Source organism: Eptatretus burgeri, chromosome 3 (genome assembly GCF_056783735.1).
Source record: "Eptatretus burgeri isolate ZD-2024b chromosome 3, Ebu_testis_v1, whole genome shotgun sequence".
In the NCBI taxonomy this organism is placed as follows: domain Eukaryota; kingdom Metazoa; phylum Chordata; class Myxini; order Myxiniformes; family Myxinidae; genus Eptatretus; species Eptatretus burgeri.
Window position 1 is genome coordinate 27,204,348 of NC_140963.1, and position 25,259 is coordinate 27,229,606.

General features: G+C 40.4%; 1 protein-coding gene across 3 annotated transcripts in view; it reads left to right on the forward strand.

The window, feature by feature from the left end:
* The window catches only part of LOC147029591 (inactive dipeptidyl peptidase 10-like), a 594,191-nt gene that overhangs the window by 511,029 nt on the left and 57,903 nt on the right, over positions 1 to 25,259 (forward strand). For all 3 annotated transcript variants that reach the window (XM_085872742.1, XM_085872743.1, XM_085872744.1), the window contains exons 16-18: positions 15,057 to 15,175; positions 15,648 to 15,695; positions 16,901 to 16,999. In XM_085872742.1, the coding sequence (XP_085728868.1) occupies positions 15,057 to 15,175; positions 15,648 to 15,695; positions 16,901 to 16,999 (266 nt within the window). The remainder of the gene's footprint in view (positions 1 to 15,056; positions 15,176 to 15,647; positions 15,696 to 16,900; positions 17,000 to 25,259) is intronic.

Below are 25,259 nucleotides of genomic sequence, written 5' to 3' on the forward strand. Positions count from 1 at the left end.
ATCGATCTGATGTCTGAACTCTACTCTGGTACTGAGAGTGCTGTGAAGTGTGGTGGTACCATCTCTGACTTATTTCCAGTTGTTACTGGAGTTCGTCAGGGGTGTGTACTTGCCCCCACACTTTTCAGCACTTGTATGGACTGGATTTTTGGGAGGATGTCGGAGAGATCAAGTTGCGGTGCATCGTTTGGCAATGTCAAGATCTCAGACCTTGATTTTGCAGATGATGCAGTCATCTTTGCGGAGACTTTAGACATCCTCTTGGGGGCCCTCGAGGTGCTGAATGAGGAGTCGGAGCCGTTGGGATTACGGATTTCTTGGGTCAAAACAAAGATCCAGGCTTTCGGTGACATCTTGGATGCTGCTGTCCTGTCTGTGTCTGTTTGTGGTGAGGATGTTGAGGTCGTGGATAGATTCACTTACCTTGGCAGTGATATTCATGTCTCCGCAGGTTGTGAGCCGGAGGTCAATAGACGTCTGGGTCGGGCCTGGGGAGTCATGGATTCACTGGATCATGGGGTGTGGCGCTGCCGGTACCTGTGCGGGAGGACGAAAGTCCGAGTCTTCAGGTCCTTGGTACTTCCAGTCTTGCTCTATGGGTGCGAGACTTGGACTTTGACCAAGGATCTGAGACGGAGACTTAATTCCTTTGGTACCAGGTCTCTTCGGAGAATCCTTGGCTATCGCTGGTCGGATTTTGTGTCCAACGAGCGGTTGCTGAGAGAGACTCGGATGAGATTTGTTACCTGCATAGTCCGTGAGCGTCAGCTGCGGCTGTATGGACATGTGGCTCGTTTTCCTGACGCTGATCCTGCTCACCAGATTCTCTCAGCGAGGGAGTCTCATGAGTGGAGGAGGCCAGTGGGCCGACCACGTGCCTCATGGTTGCAGCAGGTTGACCATCATCTCAAGGAGACGGGGATGGGCCTGGCATCTGCCTGGGGGATGGCCAGACGGAGGCCCCTGGAGTACCGGCGGAAAGTGGACGCAGCGACGCGCTGTTCTGGCACATGCTCCCATACCTGACCTGACCTGAGAGTGGACGCACACTTGATGTGGACTTTGTGGAATGATTTGAGATTGCCTTCAGTCAGGTTTACTTTCCAGTAAGAGAAGGCGAGTTATTTCTGAGCAATTACCTCACCATAGGATTCATTGTACCATGTGCTAGAAGAAGGATATGATAACTGACAACAAGATGTGTTGGATCTGCACATAAGATAGCAGGTTTCTGTGTTAGAATTCCCAGGTTGAGTAAATATCAGGGGCAGGGTATATATATATATATATATATATATATATATATATATATATATATATATATATATATATATATATGTATATATATATATATATATATATATATATACACATATATCGGAGACCAGACCTGAAGAGAGATGGCTGCTTGCAGTCCTTGCCAAGAACAGCCAGAGAGATGCTGGCTCTCACAAGCATATGATCAGACCAACCAATTTGAGCAGAGTGAGAGCACAAGATATTTGTGGGGAAGTTTGTCATCACCAAGTCAGAAGGGAGGATTTGCCATTATGAGAAATCTGGGTCGGGAAATTCACACATTGAGTCAGTGCCATGGAGGCACAGAAGTCCATTGCAGAAATGTTATGACGAGTGAGAGAGGTACCAACACCCAGCAAAGTTGTATGGTGCCAATTTAAATCACCACTTATGAGGAAGAGAAAGTTGGAATGAGTGGTTCAAAGTTGGTCTTAGAAGAGAGAGAGAGAGAGAGAGAGAGAGAGAGAGAGAGAGAGAGAGAGAGAGAGAGAGAGAGAGAGAGAGAGAGAGAGAGAGATAGAGATAGAGATAGAGATAGAGATAGAGATAGAGATAGAGATAGAGATAGAGATAGAGATAGAGATAGAGATATATATATATATATATATATATATATATATATATATATATATATATATATATATATATATATGTGGACGTGGACGTGGACGTAGACGTAGACGTCACTTGAGGATGGTACATTACATGAACAAACAATATTTGGGAGTGTAGGGGAAGTTGCATCGAAAGGGACTCCTGGGGGTTGGGAGGTGTCAGGTCAGCTATGGGAGCATTTGCTGGAACAGCATGTCCACTTTCCGCAGTTACTCCACGGGCCTCCATCTGGTCATCCCCTCGGCATATGCCTGGCCCATCCCCATCTCCTGATAAACATGCTGCAACCATGAGGCACGTGGTCGGCCCTTTGGCCTCTTCCACTCACTAGACTCCCTCGCTGAGAGAAACTGGTGAGCAGGATCAGCGTCAGGAAAATGAGCCACATTTCCAAACAGCCACGGCTGATTCTCACGGACTGTGCGGGTAACAAATCTCATTTGAGTCTCTCTCTCAGGAACCGCTCATTGGCCACAAAGTCTGACCAGTGATAGCCGAGGATTCTCTGAAGAGACCTGGTACCAAAGGAATTACGTCTCCATCTCAAATCCCTGGTCAGAGTCCAAGTCTCACATCCATAGAGATGGAAGCACCAAGGACCTGAAGACTCGGCCTTTCGTCCTCCCACACAGGCATCGGCAGCGCCACACCCCATGATCCAGTGAATCGATGACTTCTCAGGCCCGATCCCAGACGTCCGTTTTCCTCTGGCTCACAGCCAGCAGTGACATGAATATCACAGCCAAGGTAAGTGAATCCCTCCATGACCTCAACATCCTCACCACAAACAGGCACAGACAGGACAGCAGCATCCAAGATGTCATTGAAAGCCTGGATCTTAGTTTTAACCCAGGAAACCCATAATCCCAGTGGCTCTGACTCCTCATTCAGAACCTCGAGGGCCCCCAAAAGGATACCTGGAGTCTCCATAAAGATGACTCCATCATCTGCAAAATCAAGGTCAGAGAACTTGACATTCCCAAACGATGCACCACAGCTTGATCTCTCTGACTTCCTCCCCAGAATCCAGTCCATACAAGTGCTGAAAAGTGTGGGAGCCAGTACACACCCCCTGACAAACTCCATAACAACTGGAAATAAGTCAGAGATGGTACCACCACATCTCACAGCACTCTCAGTACCAGAGTAGAGTTCAGACATCAGATCGATCAGTTTTGGTGGCACCCCACGAAGACCAAGAATTCTCCAGAGGGCATCCCGATTCACTGAATCAAACGCTTTGCAGAGATCAACATAGGCTACAAGCAGCCCCTGCCAAAACTCTCGTCTGTGATTGGTGAGAACCCGAAGAGCAAGGATACGGTCAATCGTTGACCTCTTTGGTGTCATGCGAGACTGCTGTGGGCGCTGGTACACAGAAAGATGGTCAACCCTATCAAGAATTATCCGAGCAAAGACCTTGCCTGGCACTGAGTGCAGCGTCACCCCTCTGTAGCTGTTGCAGTCCTGGTGATCACCCTTCCCTTTCCAGATTGGGACAACAAGGCCCATCCTTCAGTTTGTTGGGATGATGCCTGTGCTCCAAACGGAGCACAAAACTGCATGAAACAACACAAGTTCAGCATTTCCAGCCTTGAGAATTTCCGAAGTCTGGATGCCATAAATCTCTGGAGCTTTGCCCCCCTTTGAACTGGTTCACCACAGGATGGAGTGGGACCGATTGAAACCCACTTGAAGCATCTAGTTTTGAAAAAAAAACAGTTGTGCCAGCCAGTTTTGGGAAGTGTACCATCCATTGCAGGCATTTGATACTTCTCGTCACAAATTGTTTTGTTCAGTTGTTTTAGGGAAACACAAATTTGTATGTCACGACTCTTCTTGTGAACTGGCACCATGGGGCGCACCACGGAGTTCACTCTATCACTCAATGGATGACACCCTTGTTTTCCATTTGTTTAAGCAAAGCCTCTATGTTGCGCAAGAGAGAAGCCAATGCACACCTGGGTGGAGAAATGCTGTAAGGTACAGTGTTGTCTTGGAGCTGAATGTTTACTCGGCTGCACCGCAGGCAACCCGTGTCACCAAAAATGTCAGCATGTACCTCACCAGCATACAAAACCAGTCACAAGGCACTTGCTGTTGGTCCACTCAGCAAATTGTTGGTGCAGCTCTTGACCACGTACGTTCATTATCACATGATTGGATTGCTGCCTGTGCACAATATCTGTCACCACACCCCTATCGCATTGGACTTCCCCACTGATACCTCAACATGCTCATTTAGCAGCGTCCAATTTCTGCTTTGCAGCAAACTTGTTGAACATGCTTGTCTTACGAATGTTCACAAAAAAAAAAAAAATGAAATGCCCCAGAGTCTATTTTAAAGCACACAGAACAGTTGTTCAAGTCAACCTTCAGAGAACACAGATGATCTGGAGAACCTGGCACACTCAACTACAAGAAACGTGGTATCTTCCTCATCATGACCAGTCACGACATCAACTGCCCTTACACAACAACACTTTCCAAAGTGCCCCATTTTCGTGCACCGATAGCACACTGCCTTGGCAGCCCGACGTGTCTGACTATCCTTATGTGCAAAACCTCTGCAACGAGTACACTTGAATGGCTGCAAATTGTTTTCAGTCCTGGGATGCGGTTGAAACGTTTTGTGTGATTTTTCTTTTTGTCTGCTCACCTCTTCCACAGCAGTTGAGTGGTCCTCTTTAAGACCCATCTGATCCATAATGAGTTCTCTTTCTCTTGCCATCTGAATTGCCATTTTGAGACTGAAATCTGCCCTCAGTTGTAGTTCCAGAGTGAGTTTCTTATCAGCAAGTCCCAACACGAGTTGATCTCAAATTTCCTCATTGTTGTCATGGAAACCACAGTGCTCAGCACCAGTGTGCAGGGACCGAACAAGTTGTTTGACAGATTCATTGACTTGCTGTGTCGTTGACCGCAAAACAGCCCTTTCATAATCACATTACGCTTGGGAACTAAATAGGCATCGACTTTCCTGACGCCATCTGTATATGATTGTCGTTTTCACCAGGATGGTCACTGTCAACAGCAGGAGTATCAGCAGAAGTGCTCACAACGTCTTCTGCTTCAGGACCCATCGCATCAATAAGGGTACTAACTTGGACCTCCCCCATTTCTCTGGTCAGCTTTGTGACTTTGGAGTATCTCTCGAACCGCTGTTTGCAGCAGGGCCACTCAGCAGGCTTTGAAAAGTCGAAGTTTTCCAGTGGATTAAACTTTGCCATGGGCCCAAATTATCACCAAAACAGTTTACTGTAGACTCAGCCTGCAATCAATGCAACAGGTTTGACAATCGCTGAGTAACACTGCTGCCACCAAGTAACAGTAGCCGAATGCTGGGAATGATTGATAAACAACCGTTCGATGAGCAGCCATGATGAAACCACTTCATTATACATCCACCAAACCAGCACGCCATCAGCCTTTCATTAACATATGCATGAGCTATACTTCCACAGCACAAGCACACGTTTGCCATGCAAGCAATTCCTTGTCAACGGTTTTGAATGGAGTGCTTGCTTGAGTGCTTAAGCCACTTGGCGAGCACTCCACAAGAAACTTGTTAATTGAACACACCCCTGCTGTCTTGCCTTTGAAAATTCGGAATTTTTGGGGGGTTTTAGTTGTGATGATTTATTTTGTTATTTTGTGTGGTGTGGTGTGTCCCGGTTATAAGTCCAACCCCTCCTCAGCGTGGTAACCGGGTGAACGGCAGTGTATCACTACCTGCCGGCTAACGGGGCGATGGCATCGTCACGCTTAAGGATTTGAATGAACCTCGGTATAGGATGCTAGCCGATAACGTCATCTGAATCTTCCTTTGAGTGCTCACCTGCGAGCACTTGCAGCGCTACCAGGGGTGTGTTCCATTAGCAGGCAGCTTGCCATCGCTTTCCCAGCCAATCATTTTGTATCAACCACTCAGCAAGTGGAGTAAGGGATGAAGATAGGTGCTTCGTTATGTTCGTAAAAATGGCTGCCGCCACCTTCAGTGGTGGAGATAACAATTGGTTCACTGTTTACGGACTTCTCGATGATCTATGATCGAAGAAATACTTAATTACAATTGAATTTATATTTTTAGCACTGAAGAACATGAACCTGCAGTTTAGCCTTACGATGGTTCTGAATTTGGCAGATTGTGTGAAATTTTGTCCAGAGCGTGCATGCGCATATGGGAGTAAGGTAAATGTTTTCATCTGTCTGCCTGCTTGGCAGTCAAACAAAATTAAAAATAATTCCAAACACTAAACACTGTGTTTTATAGGGACGTCATAAAGGAACAAAACTTTCTACCCCACCTTCTTCCATATTTCCATTTTTCCCTCCTTGAAGTTTCCTTCTGTATACATCTTGTACACCCCATGTGTCCACCCCATTCCTTCTGTATACATCTTGTACATCCCATGTGTCCTCCCCTCCACCCCATTCCTTTCCACAATCATTGTTTGTCCAAATCTCCCTTTATCTAGGCCTTCAACTCTGCTGTTGATGCTTCCCCCCTCTTTCTACTGTATCTTTTGCATCTGATCCATTCAGTGTACTAGCTCTTCCACGAGCCTCGACTACGGATACAAAAAAAGCAAGACACAAATAACTAATTTACCTTGTTAAATAAGGTGATGTAAAAGATGGTGCATCAACAGTGGTAAACTTTAAAAAAGAAAGAAAAAAAAGTTTTTTTTTTGCAGCTTTTAAAACATTTACTTTATTTAAATTGAATTACTGTATATACAGAACTTCAACACTGTAGAACACAAATCGCCTTGTTTACACTTCCCAAAACCTACAATTGAGCAATATCTGGGCAAAATTATACGCCATCTTGACCAATTGAATTTGCCGTTCGTGCTCATGGTGGGGGAATATCGAGTATCAGACAAAATGGCGGCTCATGCTCAGAAATAGTAATTGTGCTCGGAATTGCAAAGAAAGAGTGGAAAAGACCCTTCCCATGTCCTTTTTCTCAACATTGCATGGGCTGAGGTGTCTCGGAACTTTCGAGTTCATCAAGTTTTATTTTAAATGATATCTGTAATGCTCATAGTCTTGATGGAAAAATGCTGTCTTGGCATTCCCAAAAGGGACAATAAGAGAAGCAAATGGATCAGACAGAAAACAGAATTCCTTCACATTCTGGTCACAATCATAACACTCAGTGTATGGAATTGAGCTGGACGTGTAGCAAGAGGAATCGATAACTAGTGGACAACATTATTTACAAGCTGACAACTCTGAGAAAGTCCAAAGATGAGATGGAGACACAAAATTGAGAAATTTTCCTGAGTGCAATGGCCCCAAATTGCATTGAATTAAACATAATGGATAATGTTGTGTGTGTGTGTGTGTGTGTGTGTGTGTGTGTGTGTGTGTGTGTGTGTGTGTGTGTGTGTGTGTGTGTGTGTGTGTGTGTGTGTGTGTGTGTGTGTGTGTGTGTGTGTGTGTGTGTGTGTGTGTGTGTGTGTGTGTGTGTGTGTGTGTGTGTGTGTGCGCGCGCGTGTGTGCGTGTGTGCGCGCGCGTGCGTGCGTGCGCGCGCACCTGCCTGCCTTCCTATCTGTCCAGTGTATAACACTGTTTTTGTTTTTTTTTACCATTTGAGCTTTTGTCATCAATTTTTCAACAAACCTTTATTTTGGGAATATAGAGATGACTAATAATTGGGTCAAAGGTCAAGGTCACATAAATCGTCAATTTTCATTTGATTGACTTGGAATTTTAAAAGAATGTGCATATTGGGTTACTGAATTGGTTCACCAATTCAAAGCTATAAACCTATTGTTTTGAGGCAAAAGCGTCAAACAAAGGTCAAAGTCGCCTAAAATCGTCAAGTATCATTTGATTGACTTGGAATTTGAACAGATACAATGGCCCCAAATTGCAGGGCGTCAATGGCCCCGAACCACTGTTTATATTTCATCCGATTGACTAACCCTAATGCATATTGGTTCATCAATCAAAAGCAAGAAGCCCATTGTTTTTGAGGTCCAAACGTCAAGGATGCAGCGACTGTTTTCACAAGTACCGGTCTATGACCGCTTTGTTTGTTTCTTGGCAAAAAAAAAAAATTCACAAGTATGTTGATCGCTTGCGTTTGTTTGTCTGTCCGCTCATCTTCAATCACCTGCAGGTCACAATTTTAAACCGATCTTCATGAAAATTCACCAAATGGTGGAGTTGGTGGTCTGATAATCCTATTTTATTTTTGTGGTCAAAAGGTCAACAGAGGCCAAAGGTCATCAACTTTTTCAAATTGATAAAATCCTCAATTTTCATCTGATTGACTTCAAAGTTGAAGAGGATTTGCATGTCAGGTCACTGAATTCAACCACCAACTATGTTTGAGGTCAGCTTAGGCCAAACAGTCAACATAGGCCAAAGGTCAACATAGGCCAAATTTCTAAAATTGTCAATTTTCATTCAATTGAATTGAAATTTGAAGAGCATTTGCATATCAGAATGCTGAATTCATCCACTAATTGTTTTTGACATCAACAAAAGCCAAAAATTCATCAGAGGCCAAACATCAACAACTTTGGTGAGATTTCTAAAATCCTCGATTTTCATCCGATTCACTTCAAATTTGAAGAGGATTTACATATCAGGTCACTGAATTCAATCACCAACTATTTTGAAGGTGAATGTAGGCCAAAAGGTCAACGTAGGCCAAGTTTCTAAAATTGTCAATTTTCATTCCATTGACTTGAAATTTGAAGAGCATTTATCAATCAGGTCACTGAATTCAACCACCTATTATTTTGAAGTCAATATCGGGCAAAAGGTCAACACGGGCCAAATTTCTAAGATTGTTAATTTCCATCCGATTGACTTGTGAAATTTAAAGAGGATTTGCATATCAGGTCACTGAATTCAACCAATAACTATTTTTAAGGTCAACATCGCCCGAAATTTCTAAAATTGTCAATATCCATCCGATTGACTATAAATTGAAACAGGATTTTCATATCAGCTCACTGAATACAAGAACCAATTATTTTTGAGGTGAGCATATACCAAAAGGTCAACATAGGCAAAAGTTCAACAACTTCGGTACAATTTCTAAAATCCTCAATTTTCATCTGATTGTGTGGGAAATTTAAACAGGATATGCATATGAGGTCAATGAATTCAACCACCAATTATTTTTAATGTCAAAAGTTCAACATGGGCCTGATTTCTAAAATGGAAAGATAGGACCAATATATATATATATATATATATATATATATATATATATATATATATATATATATATATATATATATATATATATATATATATATATATATATATATATATATATATATATATATATATATATATATATATATATATATACTAGCCAAATCCGCGTTCTGCGCGAAGTTTCGAAAGTGAGAGTTCGTTAGAACGTCAATATATCCAGTGTTCACAATGTGATTTATCGAATTTCTTTATATACAATGTTTCTTGTTGCATTTTTTTGTGTCAAATTCACCTTCTGAGGTAGTCAGCATGTGCAGAAGAGGGTTTTACATTGCAGACGCTGTTTTCTAGGAGTGGCATTCCGCCTCTCAGTGGTGACGGTCTGACGACGACAGACGTAATGACGTCAGCGAATGACCGATGATGTCATGACGTCATTTCGCCTCTCAGCGGTGACGTCACACGTCGCCATGCAAATGAATATAAAAATTAGAAAATCGCCAAAAATTCCCAAATCTGTCCATCTGGCACGATCTCACATAGCCCATGCTGTTCATTAGACCACAGACCACCCGCATGCCGAAAGTGGCGACAATCCGTCCAGCAGTTTCGGAGGAGAAACATCAAATTATGCGCAGACGTAAACAGAAATTATATATATATATATATATATATATATATATATATATATATATATATATATATATATATATATATATATATATATATATATATATATATACACATATACATACATATATATTGTTACGGATTTCAGAATCCGGTCTGATGAATGCATCCAGACATCCAGGTCCTCAGACAGTTATTTCCTTCAATGCTTGTTTAGAGTAGCCCCATCCCCATGTGTAATGGGATCTTAAATGTGAGGCTTTGAGAAGGGTAAAGGATAGATCCCCTCTCTTATGGGAAGCTTTTATTTTTATTTTTTTTAGGACAGACACGTTCACACACATTTCTTTCATGAGCTCTGAAGTCTGCCCTCGTTTTTCCTCAGCAACATTTCTTTCACGAGCTCTGAAACCCGCCCTCATTTTTCCTCAGCAGCATTCTTTTGCGAGCTCCGACGTCCGCCTTTTTTGAGAGCGCACGGGTCGCCATGGTAACCGTGCCTCGGTGGGGCGGTGTGACCTTGGGGCGGACGATACCCAGTGGAGACGGCCCGTGGATCTAAAAACGAGTGAGAGAAAGCGTGAGGGGCGTTCTGTGGAGAGAGACGTTCAGAGAGGAAAAGGAGAAAGAGATACGTTCTGAGATAATAAAAAAGCGTGAACTAAAGAGGTACGAGAGAGAAGCGAGCAAGAAGCGGGTGTAGGCGTACAAAAGAGGAGAAGGAAGCACGCGTGTGGGTGTCTGGCCAGCGCCAACAGCGAGACGGTTCATCCTGCCCAGAGCTTCGGCAAGCGAGCGTGTAGACTGGCGTTCAAAGCTGCCCCCCGAGAGGCTGTACGACAAAGCTGGGTGCTGGCGATGGATGTGACAAGCACGCACGCATTTCAGAATGACGACTTTCTGGTGAGCGAGACGATTTTCTTCTCCTCCCCTCCCCTCCCCTCCCCTCCACCTGAATGATCCGTTGGGTATAGTGGGGCAGATAACAGCAATTTTTGAGAGGAATCGTGCAAATGATGACACAAGCATCAAATTTGACACATTTGTTCTCCAGGGGATTCTAATCAAATCTGCCTGATTGGCCATTTGAAAATCCAAATTTTGAAAAATTTGAAGAAAAAAAAAACTTCAAAAAAGTCAAGATCACAAATCAATGTTGGATGCTGGCTGAGATTGGTGAATGTTTCAGAAACATCATCAAAGACGTTCCAAGTCTGCCATGCAGTTTTCTTCCCTTTACCGTGGAGGGCAGACACGATGTCACATCCAGTGAACGCATGGAAGTATGGGATCCCTCGAGCTTTCTCAGGCCCTATTGCAGAAACTACCTCATGGACTGGAATCCATCGTGCCTTGGCTCCTTGGCCAAAGGCAATCCACATGTTCTCAAGACCTAGTTCCTGTAAGGATGGCAGTACAGATATTGCTATGACTAGTACGTCCGTGTCATTAGCCTTAATGATAATGGACTTGCTGCCAACTGTCGTTGCATCCCTGGTGTGTACAAATATTCGAGTGTCAGCTTCTTCATGACAACATGGAGACACAACATCCAGTGACTTCGTTGTGTTGCCAATGGCATCTTCTCCTTTTGTGACAATGACTGTGCTTGTCGTCTGTGCTTCACACATCTTTTCCGCAAGGAAGTGAAACAGCTCAGTCTTGTTGCTATCATCTCAAAGAAAGCTTCTCCAGTCACTTGGGGTCTTACTTGGTTCCTGTCACTCTTCTTCTGATTCCTTGCCTCCTTTTCGACCTTGCCTCAGACTTCAGATGACCTCTTGTAAACATCAAACACTACGTCTGCCCTCTCGTACCTGGCACCCCAGGATTCCACCTTTGGGATGATGTCTTCTTTGGCATAGTCATCAAATATCTTTGAAGTGCGTGGAGGTAGGGCATTGATAAGTGCTGAGCCATCAATGATGACTGCATCTCCCCTTGGTTCTCTCTCTGGGATGTTCACTTGCGCTTCAAGAATTTCAGCCAGCTGTGACTTCAAATTTTTTTGAAGATTTTTTTTTTTTCAAATTTTTCAAAATTTGGATTTTCAAATGGCCAATCGGGCAGTTTTGATCAGAAAGCCCTGCAGAACAGAAATACCCAATTTGATGCTTGTATCATAATTTGCACGATTTTTCTACTATCTACTACACCAGTGGCCTTGTCTGCGTTTCGCTGTAAGTAAGTGAACCCCCGTTAAGCTTCTGCTCTTTGTCTCTTTCCTGGCATTTTGATTGATTTTGCTTTGAAATTATTTATTTCTCTCAGCAAATAAAAAGTTCTTTTTATTTATTTATTTTATTATTAATAAATTATTTGTCGATTTCCAACCTGTCCGTGTTTGTCCTTTCCTTCCATTTGTCTAGCATATCCGAACCTCGCTAGACTGGGAGGTAATTACCACAGATTTGACCAAAAAAATCGTCAGCACGCACCAGCGGTTAAAACGCTCAGCCGCCCTAATTGAAATATAATCCAGATAACATTGGTGCTTTGCCGAGGGCACGCTCCCCGCTCAAGTAACCACGTGACCTCGAGTTAAACGGAATAATTAGACGGCGGACACTGGAACTCGTGGTTGACTGGGTGGCGTTCGTGGTTTTAAAACAACCAACCGTACCATAATGTTAATTGTGAGCGGTGGCCCCATGTCCGTCTCTACCGAGGACAACCGGGGATTAATCCCCCTGAGTGACAAACTGGTGTCTCGGTATCCGTCACCGCAACAATAAATATATGTATATATATATGTATATATATATATATATATATATATATATATATATATATATATATATATATATATATATACATATATATATATATATATATATATATATGTATATGTATCTCTTCTTCTTCTTTCGGCTGCTCCCGTTAGGGGTCACCACAGCGGATCATCCGTATGATCCGCATCGTGATTTGGCACATGTTTTACGCCGGATGCCCTTCCTGACGCAACCCTGGTCGCCTCTTACGACACAGGGATAGGGTACACATTTTTAACCGGGGTATACACCTGCCCAGTATACTGGTACTCATTTTGCCGACCTCGGAAGGATGACAGGCTGAGTCAACCCCCTGGTGTATTAATTCAGTGGCCCAACGGGGCTTGAACTCAGGACCTTTTGGATCCCAAGCCGCTGCCCTAACCACTGCGCCAACACCAGGCTCATATATGTATATGTATATATATATATATATATATATATATATATATATATATATATATATATATATATATATATATACATATATATATATATATATATATGTATGTATATATATATATGTATATGTATATATATATATATATGTATATGTATATATATATGTATATGTATATATATGTATATGTATATATATATGTATATGTATATCTATATATATATATGTATATGTATATATATATGTATATGTATATGTATATATATGTATATGTATATATATATATATATGTATATGTATATATATATATATATATGTATATATATGTATATGTATATATATATGTATATGTATATATATATATATATATATATATATATATATATATATATATATATATATATATATATATATATATATATATATATATATATATATATGTATATGTATATATATATGTATATGTATATGTATATATATATGTATATGTATATATATATATATATATATATATATATATATATATATATGTATATGTATATATATATATATATATATATATATATATATATATATATATATATATATATATATATATATATATATATATATATATATATATATATATATATATATATATATATATGTATATATATATATATATATATATATATATATATATATATATATATATATATATATATATATATATATATATATATATATATATATATATGTATATGTATAATATATATATATATATGTATATGTATATATAACAATATGTATATATAACAATATACATATAACCAATGTGATATATACATATATATATATATATATATACATATATATATATATATATATATATATATATGTGTATATATGTATATATATATGTGTATATATGTATATATATATATATATATATATATGTATATATATGTATATATATATATATGTATATTTATATATATGTATATATATATATGTATATATGTATATATGTATATATGTATATGTTGTTCGTCTTTCGGCTGCTCCCATTCGGGGTCGCCACAGCGGATCATCCGTTATGATCCGCATACTGCTTTGGCACAGGTTTTTTACGCCGGATGCCCTTCCTGACGCAACCCTGGTCACCACTTCCGACAAAGGGATAAGGATTGGGTTTCGCCATGATTCCGGGCTGCCCTACACCCTCGCATAGCGTGGCCCAGTGCAGAGCTCCCGTCCTCAAGCGATCCTCCAACCCAAGCCTCCGAGTAGACGGATTACAGGCGCACGCCACTACGCCTGGTATATGTATATATGTATATATGTATATGTATATGTATATATATATATATATATATATATATATATATATATATATATATATATATATATATATATATATATATATATATATACAGTATATCATGATATCTCAAAAGGTTGTGGACAAGTTATGACAAAAAATAGGTGGGTGAGTTGGTTCGGTGACAAGAACTCGCAGATTAGAATTTGGTTCAGATCCAGCCCATCAGTGGGAGGGATACAAAATGTAAAATGTTCAGCCTGGCAGAGGTATGCACTCTACCGAGTGCCGTTATACTTTGTTCTGTTTTGCCACGTGTTGCTCTATGAATGATTTTTCATTTGTTTGTCTATCTGTCCATGCCATAACCTTTTTACTATTTGAATTTTTGTCATCAAATTTTCAACAAACATTTATTGTTTTTTAAGTCATTTTTTTTTTTCGCTGTTGTTTTCGTCAACTTTAGTTCGAGTACAAAACGGTAGAAATGGTGATGTGAAATCACAGGCTTTGCATTTTGAGATGCTTTCCAGGCATACAGGGTTCACTTTCTTAACACTTCCCACTTAGATGCAGTTGGTTTAGAGTTTAACAAGTTAGGCCAGGTAGCAGACACCAAAATCTGTCAAATGGTCAGGATATGTCAAGGAATTTTCATTTAACAGCAATTCTTTAAACAACAAGAATATGACAAATAATAATTTGGAATGATGATACCATGTCATGAAAAAGCATAGAACTCATGACCTCAATTCAGCATTATTGTCACTCGCTAAGCACACCATTTGCTGTTGTCGGGTAACATCCTCAATAAGTAATGTATTTACCATCTATAATTTTGCTCCATGCCAGTGTGGAGACAAGGGGTGCTTTTGAGCGGACATGCCTGACCTGTGACCTTCTCCCTAACTGTTCAATCCATCGGGCTGAATTTAGCCCAGAGGCTGGACAGTTCCTGCTCTACTGTGACGGTATAACTTTGCAATGTTACACGTGCCGAGTGTCTTGCATAATGTTTAATTTGGTGTGTGTGTGTGTGTGTGTGTGTGTGTGTGTGTGTGTGTGTGTGTGTGTGTGTGTGTGTGTGTGTGTGTGTGTGTGTGTGTGTGTGTGTGTGTGTGTGTGTGTGTGTGTGTGTGTGTACATAAAATGAAGAGAGAATCATTGTTTTTATTGAACACTTAGGAAATCAATATTCCATATTTGTCTGTTGATGAACTCAAAGAGCTCTCTGCCTGTATCCAGCAAGCTTTCCAAAGAAACATGTTTTATTTCACCATAATGTCATTTTGGTGGAGGATTTACTATTTTGGCATCCACTTCATTAATTGCTCTCCTGCTGTATGTAGGCCCCCTTTAAGACAATGGCACTAGTGATTTGGTAGAAATGGTGATGTGAAATCACAAACTTGAGTGAGTGACATCCTCAATTCTTTGTTGTAGGCCCAGCTGTACCGTCTCTGTCAGTGCACAACAGCTTGGATCCTTCTCGTGAGTATTGACTCCACATATCATCCCTCATTTTATTCCCATTATTCTATTGCACTTTCCTGACATCACTTGTAATTATAGTTTAATTACCCGAATTACAGACATCTCCTTTCCACAGTGTGAGGTTTTCTATTAATCTCCTTGCTTGACGTTCAGCATTTAAAAGGATAAGAGCATGGACAATCCCCATAGGTTGGCATTCATGGTGAGGAGGAAATTTCTCTTTCAGAAATACCCTGTTGAGTGCAGTGAGAAAAAGTGGAGCCATTGTTGTGTCATCACTGGTACTCAGTGTGCCCCGGGAATTGACAGCAACCCCCCCAAGCTCAGTGTGTGTGTGTGTGTGTGTGTGTGTGTGTGTGTGTGTGTGTGTGTGTGTGCGTGCGCGTGTGCGTGCGTGCGTGCGTGCGTGCGTGCGTGCGTGCGTGCGTGCGTGCGTGCGTGCGTGCGTGCGTGTGTGTGTGTGTGTGTGTGTGTGTGTAAAAAAGGTGAAAGAGATAAGAACACCATCGTTCAGTTTTACTCCATCCACTAAAATGTTTGAAATCAACATATGTTTGAAAAACTGAAAATGAAATATCACATTATCATAATGAAACAGAAGACTAAGAAGGAACCCAAAGAAGTAAAGATCAAAAATGGAGCCATCAGGAGGAACCTGGATAGGATTCAGGTTTCAGCTACAACTCCACAACCCTCAAACCCATCCAGGCGCAGCCAAGTGAATCTTACAGAAAATTTTCTGCAAGAATTCACTTCTCCTTCGAGAAATAGAAAACGAAGGAGAGAATATTGAGATGAAAGAGAAGACAAAGCAAGCATTAAAATGAATAAAGAGAATTATATATATATATATATATATATATATATATATATATATATATATATATATATATATATATATATATATATATATATATATATATATATATATATCATATACTTTGACGTCACATTATCATAACATCACATCTTCATGACGCTTTAAACTTCAATTGTAATTTTACTTCAATGTCTTCCTAGCTTTCCACTAACTGCAACTTGAGCAATAACAAAAACAAACCACTGTTTATATGAAAATTTATTTTCCAGATTTCGTTATTTTGATGGATGATGACATGTTCCCAGCCTCTTTCGTGTTTCATGCAGTTCTACATTTAACCTCTTATGATCCCCGAACCACAATGGCATATTTTTTCCAACAGGCTATCTGTTCCTGAACAGAAACTCTGTTGTACGACTCGCCCTTTCCAGCAGACAGCTTCCCAGCACAGCTTACCACAATCTCAGTCTTGGCGACACAGGTACCAATGTACAAACTTTTCTTTTCCTTTTATCCTGCACCATTCTCTTTTTACTTCGTCCCATATCCATCCATCAGGACCCACACTCTGTACTGAGTATCGTTGCTGCCAAAGTAGTCTCATGGGCTATTAGGCACAATCCTGGACAGGTCGCCACTCTGACACAGGATACTCGAATGGCTCAATCATCCCAGCAAGGTGGTACTCATTTTGCTGACCTCAGAAGGATAACAGGCTGAGTCAACCCCACCTGGTATTAATTCAACGGAAAAAGCGAGATTTGAACTCAGGATCCCAGAATCCCAAGCCCACCACCCTAACCATTAAGCCAACACCAGGCATGACGTCCCATATAATCTTCACTAAATCCGACATATTGAAGTGTTGGGTTTCTCAATCAGACATTACTTCTTTAATTTTCCATACTTGTCGTGATTCATCTCAGTAAATGCAGTCGGGAATTGAATTCCAATGTTTGTTATTTGTAATGACTCATTGTTTGACTTCACTGAACAACCACAAACGAGGAAATATGATTTCAGCTTTTCAAAATAACAGGAAAATACAGTTCAAGGAACTTTGACAGTGAAGGAAGCCAATTGGCCCTAAATGCCTGTGTTCTACAAATGCCACATTAATTCAATGCATCAGTTTATCCACTTCAGTTCAGGGGAATGGGGTGAGGAGGAGGTTGCGTCACCAAGTTGTTTTTTGGGGAATGGATGAAGAGAGTTGTAGGGTGAGGAATGAACAAGCACTAACACCACATTGGCTTTTTGAGGAGACCTCTCTTGGACATCGCAATCATTTACATATGTATGCAATCACCTGTCCAAGCTACCCAACAGTCCTGTCATCATCCATGTACCCCTCCATCCCCAATGCTTAAGGTACCTATGTAATTGCAGTTTAAATCTATATACTGTTCTTGCTGCCACTATCATTCCAGAGAGGCCATTCTATGCATTTACTGAGAGGCCATTCCCTGCATTAAGTACTGTCTGAGTTAAAGACTTCTGCCTTGCTCACCTCATCCCGATTCTCAGTCTGTGGTCCTGGTCCTGCCACTGTTAAATATATTCAACAATTAAATGTACTTATTTGAATAACATGATATGTTATTTATGAAGTGTACTGAGAGATCCGAATACTGTCCTCGTATATTCACCTTTATCAAAACTGCAGATATAAATAAGAGAGAATGTAAGGGAGTTCAAGCTTTGGATATATCCAAAAATAATAGTTATGCATTTCCAAAATCTGCAAATACATTGAATCAAAGTGGGAAAAAGGAGAAAGCATTCCAAAATGCAATGTCCATCCAAAATCCACATCCGCTTTGTACGCAAACCAAACTTGATGAAAACTGCGAGAAAAAAAAATTGTGTAAAATTTATGAATTAGAGTTCTCCATGTTCTATTCAACAAACACACAGGAATGTGTAAAACCCTTTATTTGGCACACATGTGAAAGATCATACAAAAAAAAATTATCAAAAAAGTTGCAAGAAAACAAAACTCTGCCGGGTCAATCTGTCCCGGAGGGCGCACCTGAGGGTTAATAACGGTTTGTTGAAAATTTGATGAAAAACGCTCAAATGGTAAAGTCGAAAGTGTCTCAAAATACAAGCAGACAAAATGAAGGAACATGGAAGAGATTAAATAAAATTTTAAAAACCCCGGCCATAATAAATGGTGGACACGCTAATTGCACTTACTTTGACTTTGCCCTTAGACATTTTGACCCAATTATTACCCTTGCCGAATGGGTCCGTTTTGGGGTCTGTTTGTAACTTGCAAAAAAATGTCTCGTCTGTCTGTCTGTCTGTCTGTCTGTCTGTCTGTCTGTCTGTCTGTCTCTTTATTGCATACAGGTCACAATTTTAAACCGATCTTCATGAAACTTCACCACATGGTAGACTTTGGCATAAGCAAGAAGTCTTTTGTTTTTGAGGTCAAAAGGTCAAAATGTCAACAAAGGCCAAAGGTCAACAAATTTATCAAATTTATAAAACCCTCAATTTTCATCCGATTGACTTGAAATTTGAAGAGGATTTATATTTCAGGTCATTGAATTAAACCAGCCAATTTTTTTTGAGGTCAACATCGATCAAAAGGTCAACATAGGCCCAAAGTGAACAACTTAGGTAGTATTTCTAAAATTCTCAACTTTCATCCAATTGAATTGAAATTTGAAGAGGATTTATATTTTGAGGTCACCCAAATTCAACTAGCCAAGTTATTTTTTCGGTCAGCATAGACCAAAAGGTTAACATAGGCCCAAGGTCAAGTATTTCTAAAATCTTCAATTTTCATCCCATTGACTTGAAATTTGTAGAGGGTTTAAATATCAGTTCACTGAATTCAATCACCAATTATTTTTGAGGTCAACATCGGTAAAAAGGTCAACATAGGCCGAATTTCCAAAATTGTCACTTTTCATCCGATTGACTTGAAATTTGAAAAGAAGTTGCATGTTTGGTCATTTAATTCAACCACCAATTGGTTTTGAGGTCAAATTTGTTTTTTGGATTTTGTAAGTATCGTGCTCTGCACGACGTCTTCTTCTTGTGACTTGGCGAAATCTTCGATTTTGTCAAGTATGTTGGTCTGTTCCGTTTGTTGGTTTGTTTGTTTGTTTGTCCGGTCGTCTACAGCCCAAACGACTGGACCAGTCGTTCTTAAAATTTTACACCTGATAGGCAATCCACCTGAGACGGTCCGTGTCCAAACCCCGTCTTAATCGGACTAAACGTCACGACGTGACGTCACACAACGTGACAACACATTTTTGGACATAACTCAGTGACCGGAAGTTGTAGCGACTTCCAGATGATGCCAAATTAAACTTCATTCAAATATCCAAATGCTTACTAAATACATCTTATTACAATTACGCATAGTTTTCGCAAGCATATGACGTCAAAGTTTTGCCTATTGATGTCATTTAAAAAAAAATATTTACGCTCATGTGCAGCCGAAACGAGTGAAGCAATCGTTCTCAAATTTTATCATGTGATAGCCAATCTTGGTGAAATAGTCTGGGATCAAATAACGTCATAATCACACTTAACGTCATGACGTTACGTCAAAAAAGGTGAAAACAAGCTTTTGAACATAATTCAGTGACCGGAAGTCGGAGCGACTTCCTGTTGACACCAAAACAAACTTAAATGGAATATCTAAATGTTTTAAAATGCATGTTAGTACAAATTATGCACAGTTTTCGCAAGCGTATGATGTCAAAGTTTTTAGCTATTGGCATGATTTAAAAAAAATTCTATTCGTTCTACAGGTCACAATTCTTAACCGATTTGGATGAAATTTTAACAGCTGATAGAAATCCACATTGCAAAAAGATATGTGACTTTTGGTGATGTTCAAGATTAGGATCTGGATTCTGCATCACTTTATATTACACTGAACAACAAAAATTTTTTACTGGAGATGTGTAAAGTGATTTAGACTAATTTGGGTACGCTGATTTCAAAAATCATAACCGTTTTGCTGTATCACGTCAGGATTTTCAGTAACAGAAATATTCCCATTGCCTAGAAGTCAGGATTTCAATGAAATTTACAAAAATTCATTTATTCATTTATTTCATCATGAATGCTTCAAAATTATAGAAATTACAGAAAAACTCCACTAGAATGTAATTAAAAATGCTTTAGGCATTTGGCTTTGCGTTTGTGCTGCTCTGTGTCAGTTTCACGATGCAGGAACCAGCAGAAATCGCCCATCATGTTCGGGTTGTGCCGCCCTTGGTAACGCGTCTCCATGAGTGAAATCTCTTGGTGGAATCGCTCGCCGTGCTCGTCCGAGACTGCTCCCAAGTTGTCAGGGAAGAAGTTCAGGTGCTGGTGTAGGAAATGGATTTTCAGGGACATCCTGGAGCCAAGTTTCCTGAAGGACTCCAGCAGCTGCTGCACTATTTCTTCATAGTTGTCCGTGCGCTCGTTCCCCAAGAAGTTGTCCGTCACAGCTTTGAAGCTCCTCCACGCTGCCAGCTCTTTGGGGTTTAGAGTTGTCGGAAAAGTTTCGTCCTTCATAATCTGTCGGATTTGCGGTCCAACAAAGACACCAGCCTTGATCTTGGCCTCCGACAAGGTGTTGCCAAACTTTTCCTTGAGGTATAAAAACCCACGCCCATTCAGATCCATTGCCCGTACAAAACTTTTCATCAAGCCGAGCTTTATGTGGAGTGGTGGAAGGAAAACCTTGGCTGGGTCGACAAGGGCGACATGCTTCACGTTGTGTCGACCAGGTACATGCTCTTTTCGCTCTTCCCAATCTTTCTTCGTCCAGTGATTCTTGTCGTCTCTGCTATCCCAGAGACAAAGGAAGCACATGTATTTCGTGTAGCCTGACTGCAGCCCTAACAACAGCGCCACCACTTTCAAGTCTCCGCAGATGTGCCAGTTGAAGTCATTGTACTTGATGGAATCAAGCAGCTGCCGCATAGTCTCATAGGTCTCTGTCATGCCGAACGCGTGAGCCAGTGGGACTGATGGTTTCTCGTTGCCATTGTGGAGCAAAACAGCCTTCAAGCTGTTCTTCCCCGAGTCGATGAAGAGGCGCCAGTCTGCAGGATCGTGATCACACCCAAGTTCTTTCAACAGACCGTTGATGTCACTGCAGAATGTCATCGTGTCTTCCATCTCAAAGAACTCAGCCATGTCTCTGTGACGTGCTCTGAACAAGGATATCTTGGTGTTAGGTTCAAGTAGATTCCACTGCTGCAGCCTTGATCCAAGCAGCTCTGCCTTCGCCTTTAACAGCGAGAGATCTCTTACAAGATCATTTAAGTCTCCCTGGTTCAGAAGGTGTGATTCTTGAGTGTCGGGTTCAAAAGGTTCATCATCACCATCCTCTTCACCACTGCTTACAGCTATGTTCTGATCAGCTGGAGGTGTTGGAACGGGGTTCTCGTCATCATGAGGCACAGGTTTACGAGCAGAGACGCAGTCAGCGTACTTGATGTGACCTTTATTCTTCTTGTTGAAGCCGGCGATGCTTGTGCAGCAGAAATAACAATCATCATGATGATTCTGCGGCTCACGCCATATCATGGGCACCGCAAATGGCATGCTCGCGCGCTTGCCCACCAACCACTGAGTCAAGGTTGTGTGACAGCTTGTGCAGCAGATGTGTGGTGCCCAGCTCTGTTCTTGGTCCCCCACCTTACACCCGAAGTAGTGAAAGTAGGCGGCCTTCATTTTCACTGCTGTAGATATACTTCGCTGTTGATCTTTTTTGGTATACCGACCACAGACATAACAGAAGTTGTCAGGATGATTGGTACAGGAACTCCTACTCATCTTTATCTGAAAGAAAGAAATATAACACAAGTTAACAACAATTGTACGAAATAGACATGTTAAAGACATATGTAAATTTCATTGAAATCCTGACTTCTAGGCAATGGGAATATTTCTGTTCCTGAAAATCCTGACGTGATACAGCAAAACGGTTATGATTTTTGAAATCAGCGTACCCAAATTAGTCTTAATCACTTTACACATCTCCAGTAAAAAAAAATTTTTGAAATTTGTTGTTCAGTGTTATCGCCCAATATAAACCAATGAGGAATTTCGTGAATTACACATGGCTATTTCTCAAACAGTTTTGCACTTATTATATTGAAACTTCTACTGTCTATTTATGCATGTAATATTAACATGTGTACAAAGTTTGATCGAAATTGACCCAAGGTCAAGATCAGGGTCACCCAAAACATGAAAAACACACATATAAAATACATATTTTTGTTTTACAACATATTTCAAACCTGATAACAGGATCGTAAAGGTGGTTGAAAAGCAATGTTCCGAGGTATTTTCAAATATTTTCTACGATCAGAATGAAGGAAACAAGCACCGATGATAAGTTGTTGAATGTCACATGGTGGCTTCAAATGAGTTGTGAAAATTTTCAATCTGCTGCCGTTACCATGACAACGCGTGCCTGATAATTGTTATTTGTGACGTCGCGTCATTTTATTAATGTACGAACAAATAAACACCACACATTCCATGACATTACAGCTTGGACTACCACACGGAAAGGTCAACTAATTTGCCAAGTGTCGTGCTAAGCACGATTTTTCATTATCTTGCCATAACGAAGTTTTTGCAAGATATGCTTGTATGTTTTTTATTTTTTATTTTTTATTTTTTATTTTTTATTTTTTTTGTCTATAATCATGTATAAAAATTTCTGCAGAGCACAGTTATCATTGGAAATTTTTGTAACTTCGCTTATCAGAGGCCTATAGAGGTCTCTTTCAGCGCATAAAATTTTGAAGGTCAAAGGTCAAGGTCACTTTGTCGCAAATCAGGGGAGTCGACAAAACCCTTATTTTTTGAGTAATTTTGATGGGATCGTCTTCAAACTTCATGGGAATATAGTTCATCGTCTGCCGCTCAGCTGATTAATTGTTGGTGGTGATTGGCCTTGACCTTCATGGTTAGCGCCTCAGGTCAAACATAATTGACCCCAAGGTTAAATTTTCAAGTTTTAGGAACCATATCGTGTAGTACCTCAAATTGAACACCTCGATGAGTGCTTTCTAGATATGTCAAGCTTGAGACATTATGACGTCATTTGGTGACGTTAAGAGGCAAACGCATATTTTTCATGGTTACTCGAGAACGATTCTCATCGGAATCTCTCGTAGGCAGATATTCCTCAAGGAGTCGGTCCTGGTGGACAGCAGCTCTGTTCACCTCAGTGTGACCTTAAAGAAGTCACACGTGGTCACCTTTTGGCAAGATACGGGTCACCCTGCGGGTGACATTGGTTTATTTGTTTGTTTGTCTGTCTGTCTGTGTTTGTTTGTCTGCACAGAACTTTCATATTTTTTCATGATCTAGTGCTGATGGGGAATACATTTTTTTTACATTTGAACTTGATTAGACACATGGTCTGGCTGCCAGAATTATTTAATTTTTTTGAACTGGGTTCTTTTTTTTTTTTTTTAATCAGGCTCACTTGGCTGTTGCTGAATGGGTTTGAGGATGGAGGAGTAGCAGCTGAAACGTGAATCCTCTCCGGGTTCCTCGTGATGACCGTCTCTTTTTTTTTTTTTTGCTTGTTCTGGTTCCTTCTGATGACTCAAATGCAGGACTGTACCTCTTTGGTCTTCCATTTGATTTGAATTGAATTTATTTTAATTCAATTCTGAATTCAATTTTATAATAATGAAAAATGTCATGGGTTAGGGTCAGATGTCCGATCATCAAAGCGGGACGTCTTGGTACCCAGTCATCACTGCCAGCAGTTATACAGTGACAGTTCTAATTCTGCCTTTCATTAATTACATAACACACCAGTGCACAAATGCCACACAAAAAACACACAAAACATGTCCTGGTGAGGGTCTGCAATTTTTGATTGCTGTTTTTCTTGTTAAATATTGTTTTTCACATTCTCTTAATAAAGGTTTGTTGAAGATTTATGACAAAAGGTTTCATGTGATTTAAAAAAAAGTTATGGCACGAGCATACACATACGCATCCACATACATACACGTGCTCGTGAAGGCAAAATTTTGTCTACTCGCTGAAAGATTATTTCATTCTCATGTTATGGTGGTTTTTCACAAACAGATCAGATGATTTTGCTTATCTGACAATCAATACACAATATTATCCAACTGTCAGCAGTGGCTCACAGTTGGACACAAAAGCTCAAATCTCCTTGCTCCTTCCGGTTATGGGTTTGGAGCGTTGTCAGGTCTCCTAAAGGGCTCTCTGCTGTCGATCTCAAAGTTAAGTTTCCGGTCATTATCTGTCCCGTTTTAACTGTTTATTTTTTCACCTGCATGTTACTGTGTGTTCCAAGTTCGGTTTTGTTTCAAAAATCGTGCTATTTTGTGAGTTTTCGTCGACCTTGTCTTTCTGGGTGCTTGAGGCCGACCCATCGTTCCCCGCGGTGTACGATCGTGTTTATTTGTATTTTCTCCCCATTACCTTCAATTTCTATCTTCCCCACTTTCCCAACATCCCCCATCCCTCCCAACTAAACACTCGATTTCTTGTCTTAAATAAAAAAACTACCTTTCTCCTTGCACACTCACAAGTCTCGATTCTTATTCTCCTCTTCATCCTCCTCTTCTTCCACCTGCTGGCACACCATCTCTATTCAACTGAGCTGACCCTCTCTCGCCATTACCTTCACGATTTCTTCCTATCTACAACCTTCCATTTCCGAATCTTACTTGTTCTTCAAAAAATAGTAATCTTCCTTGTATCCTTTT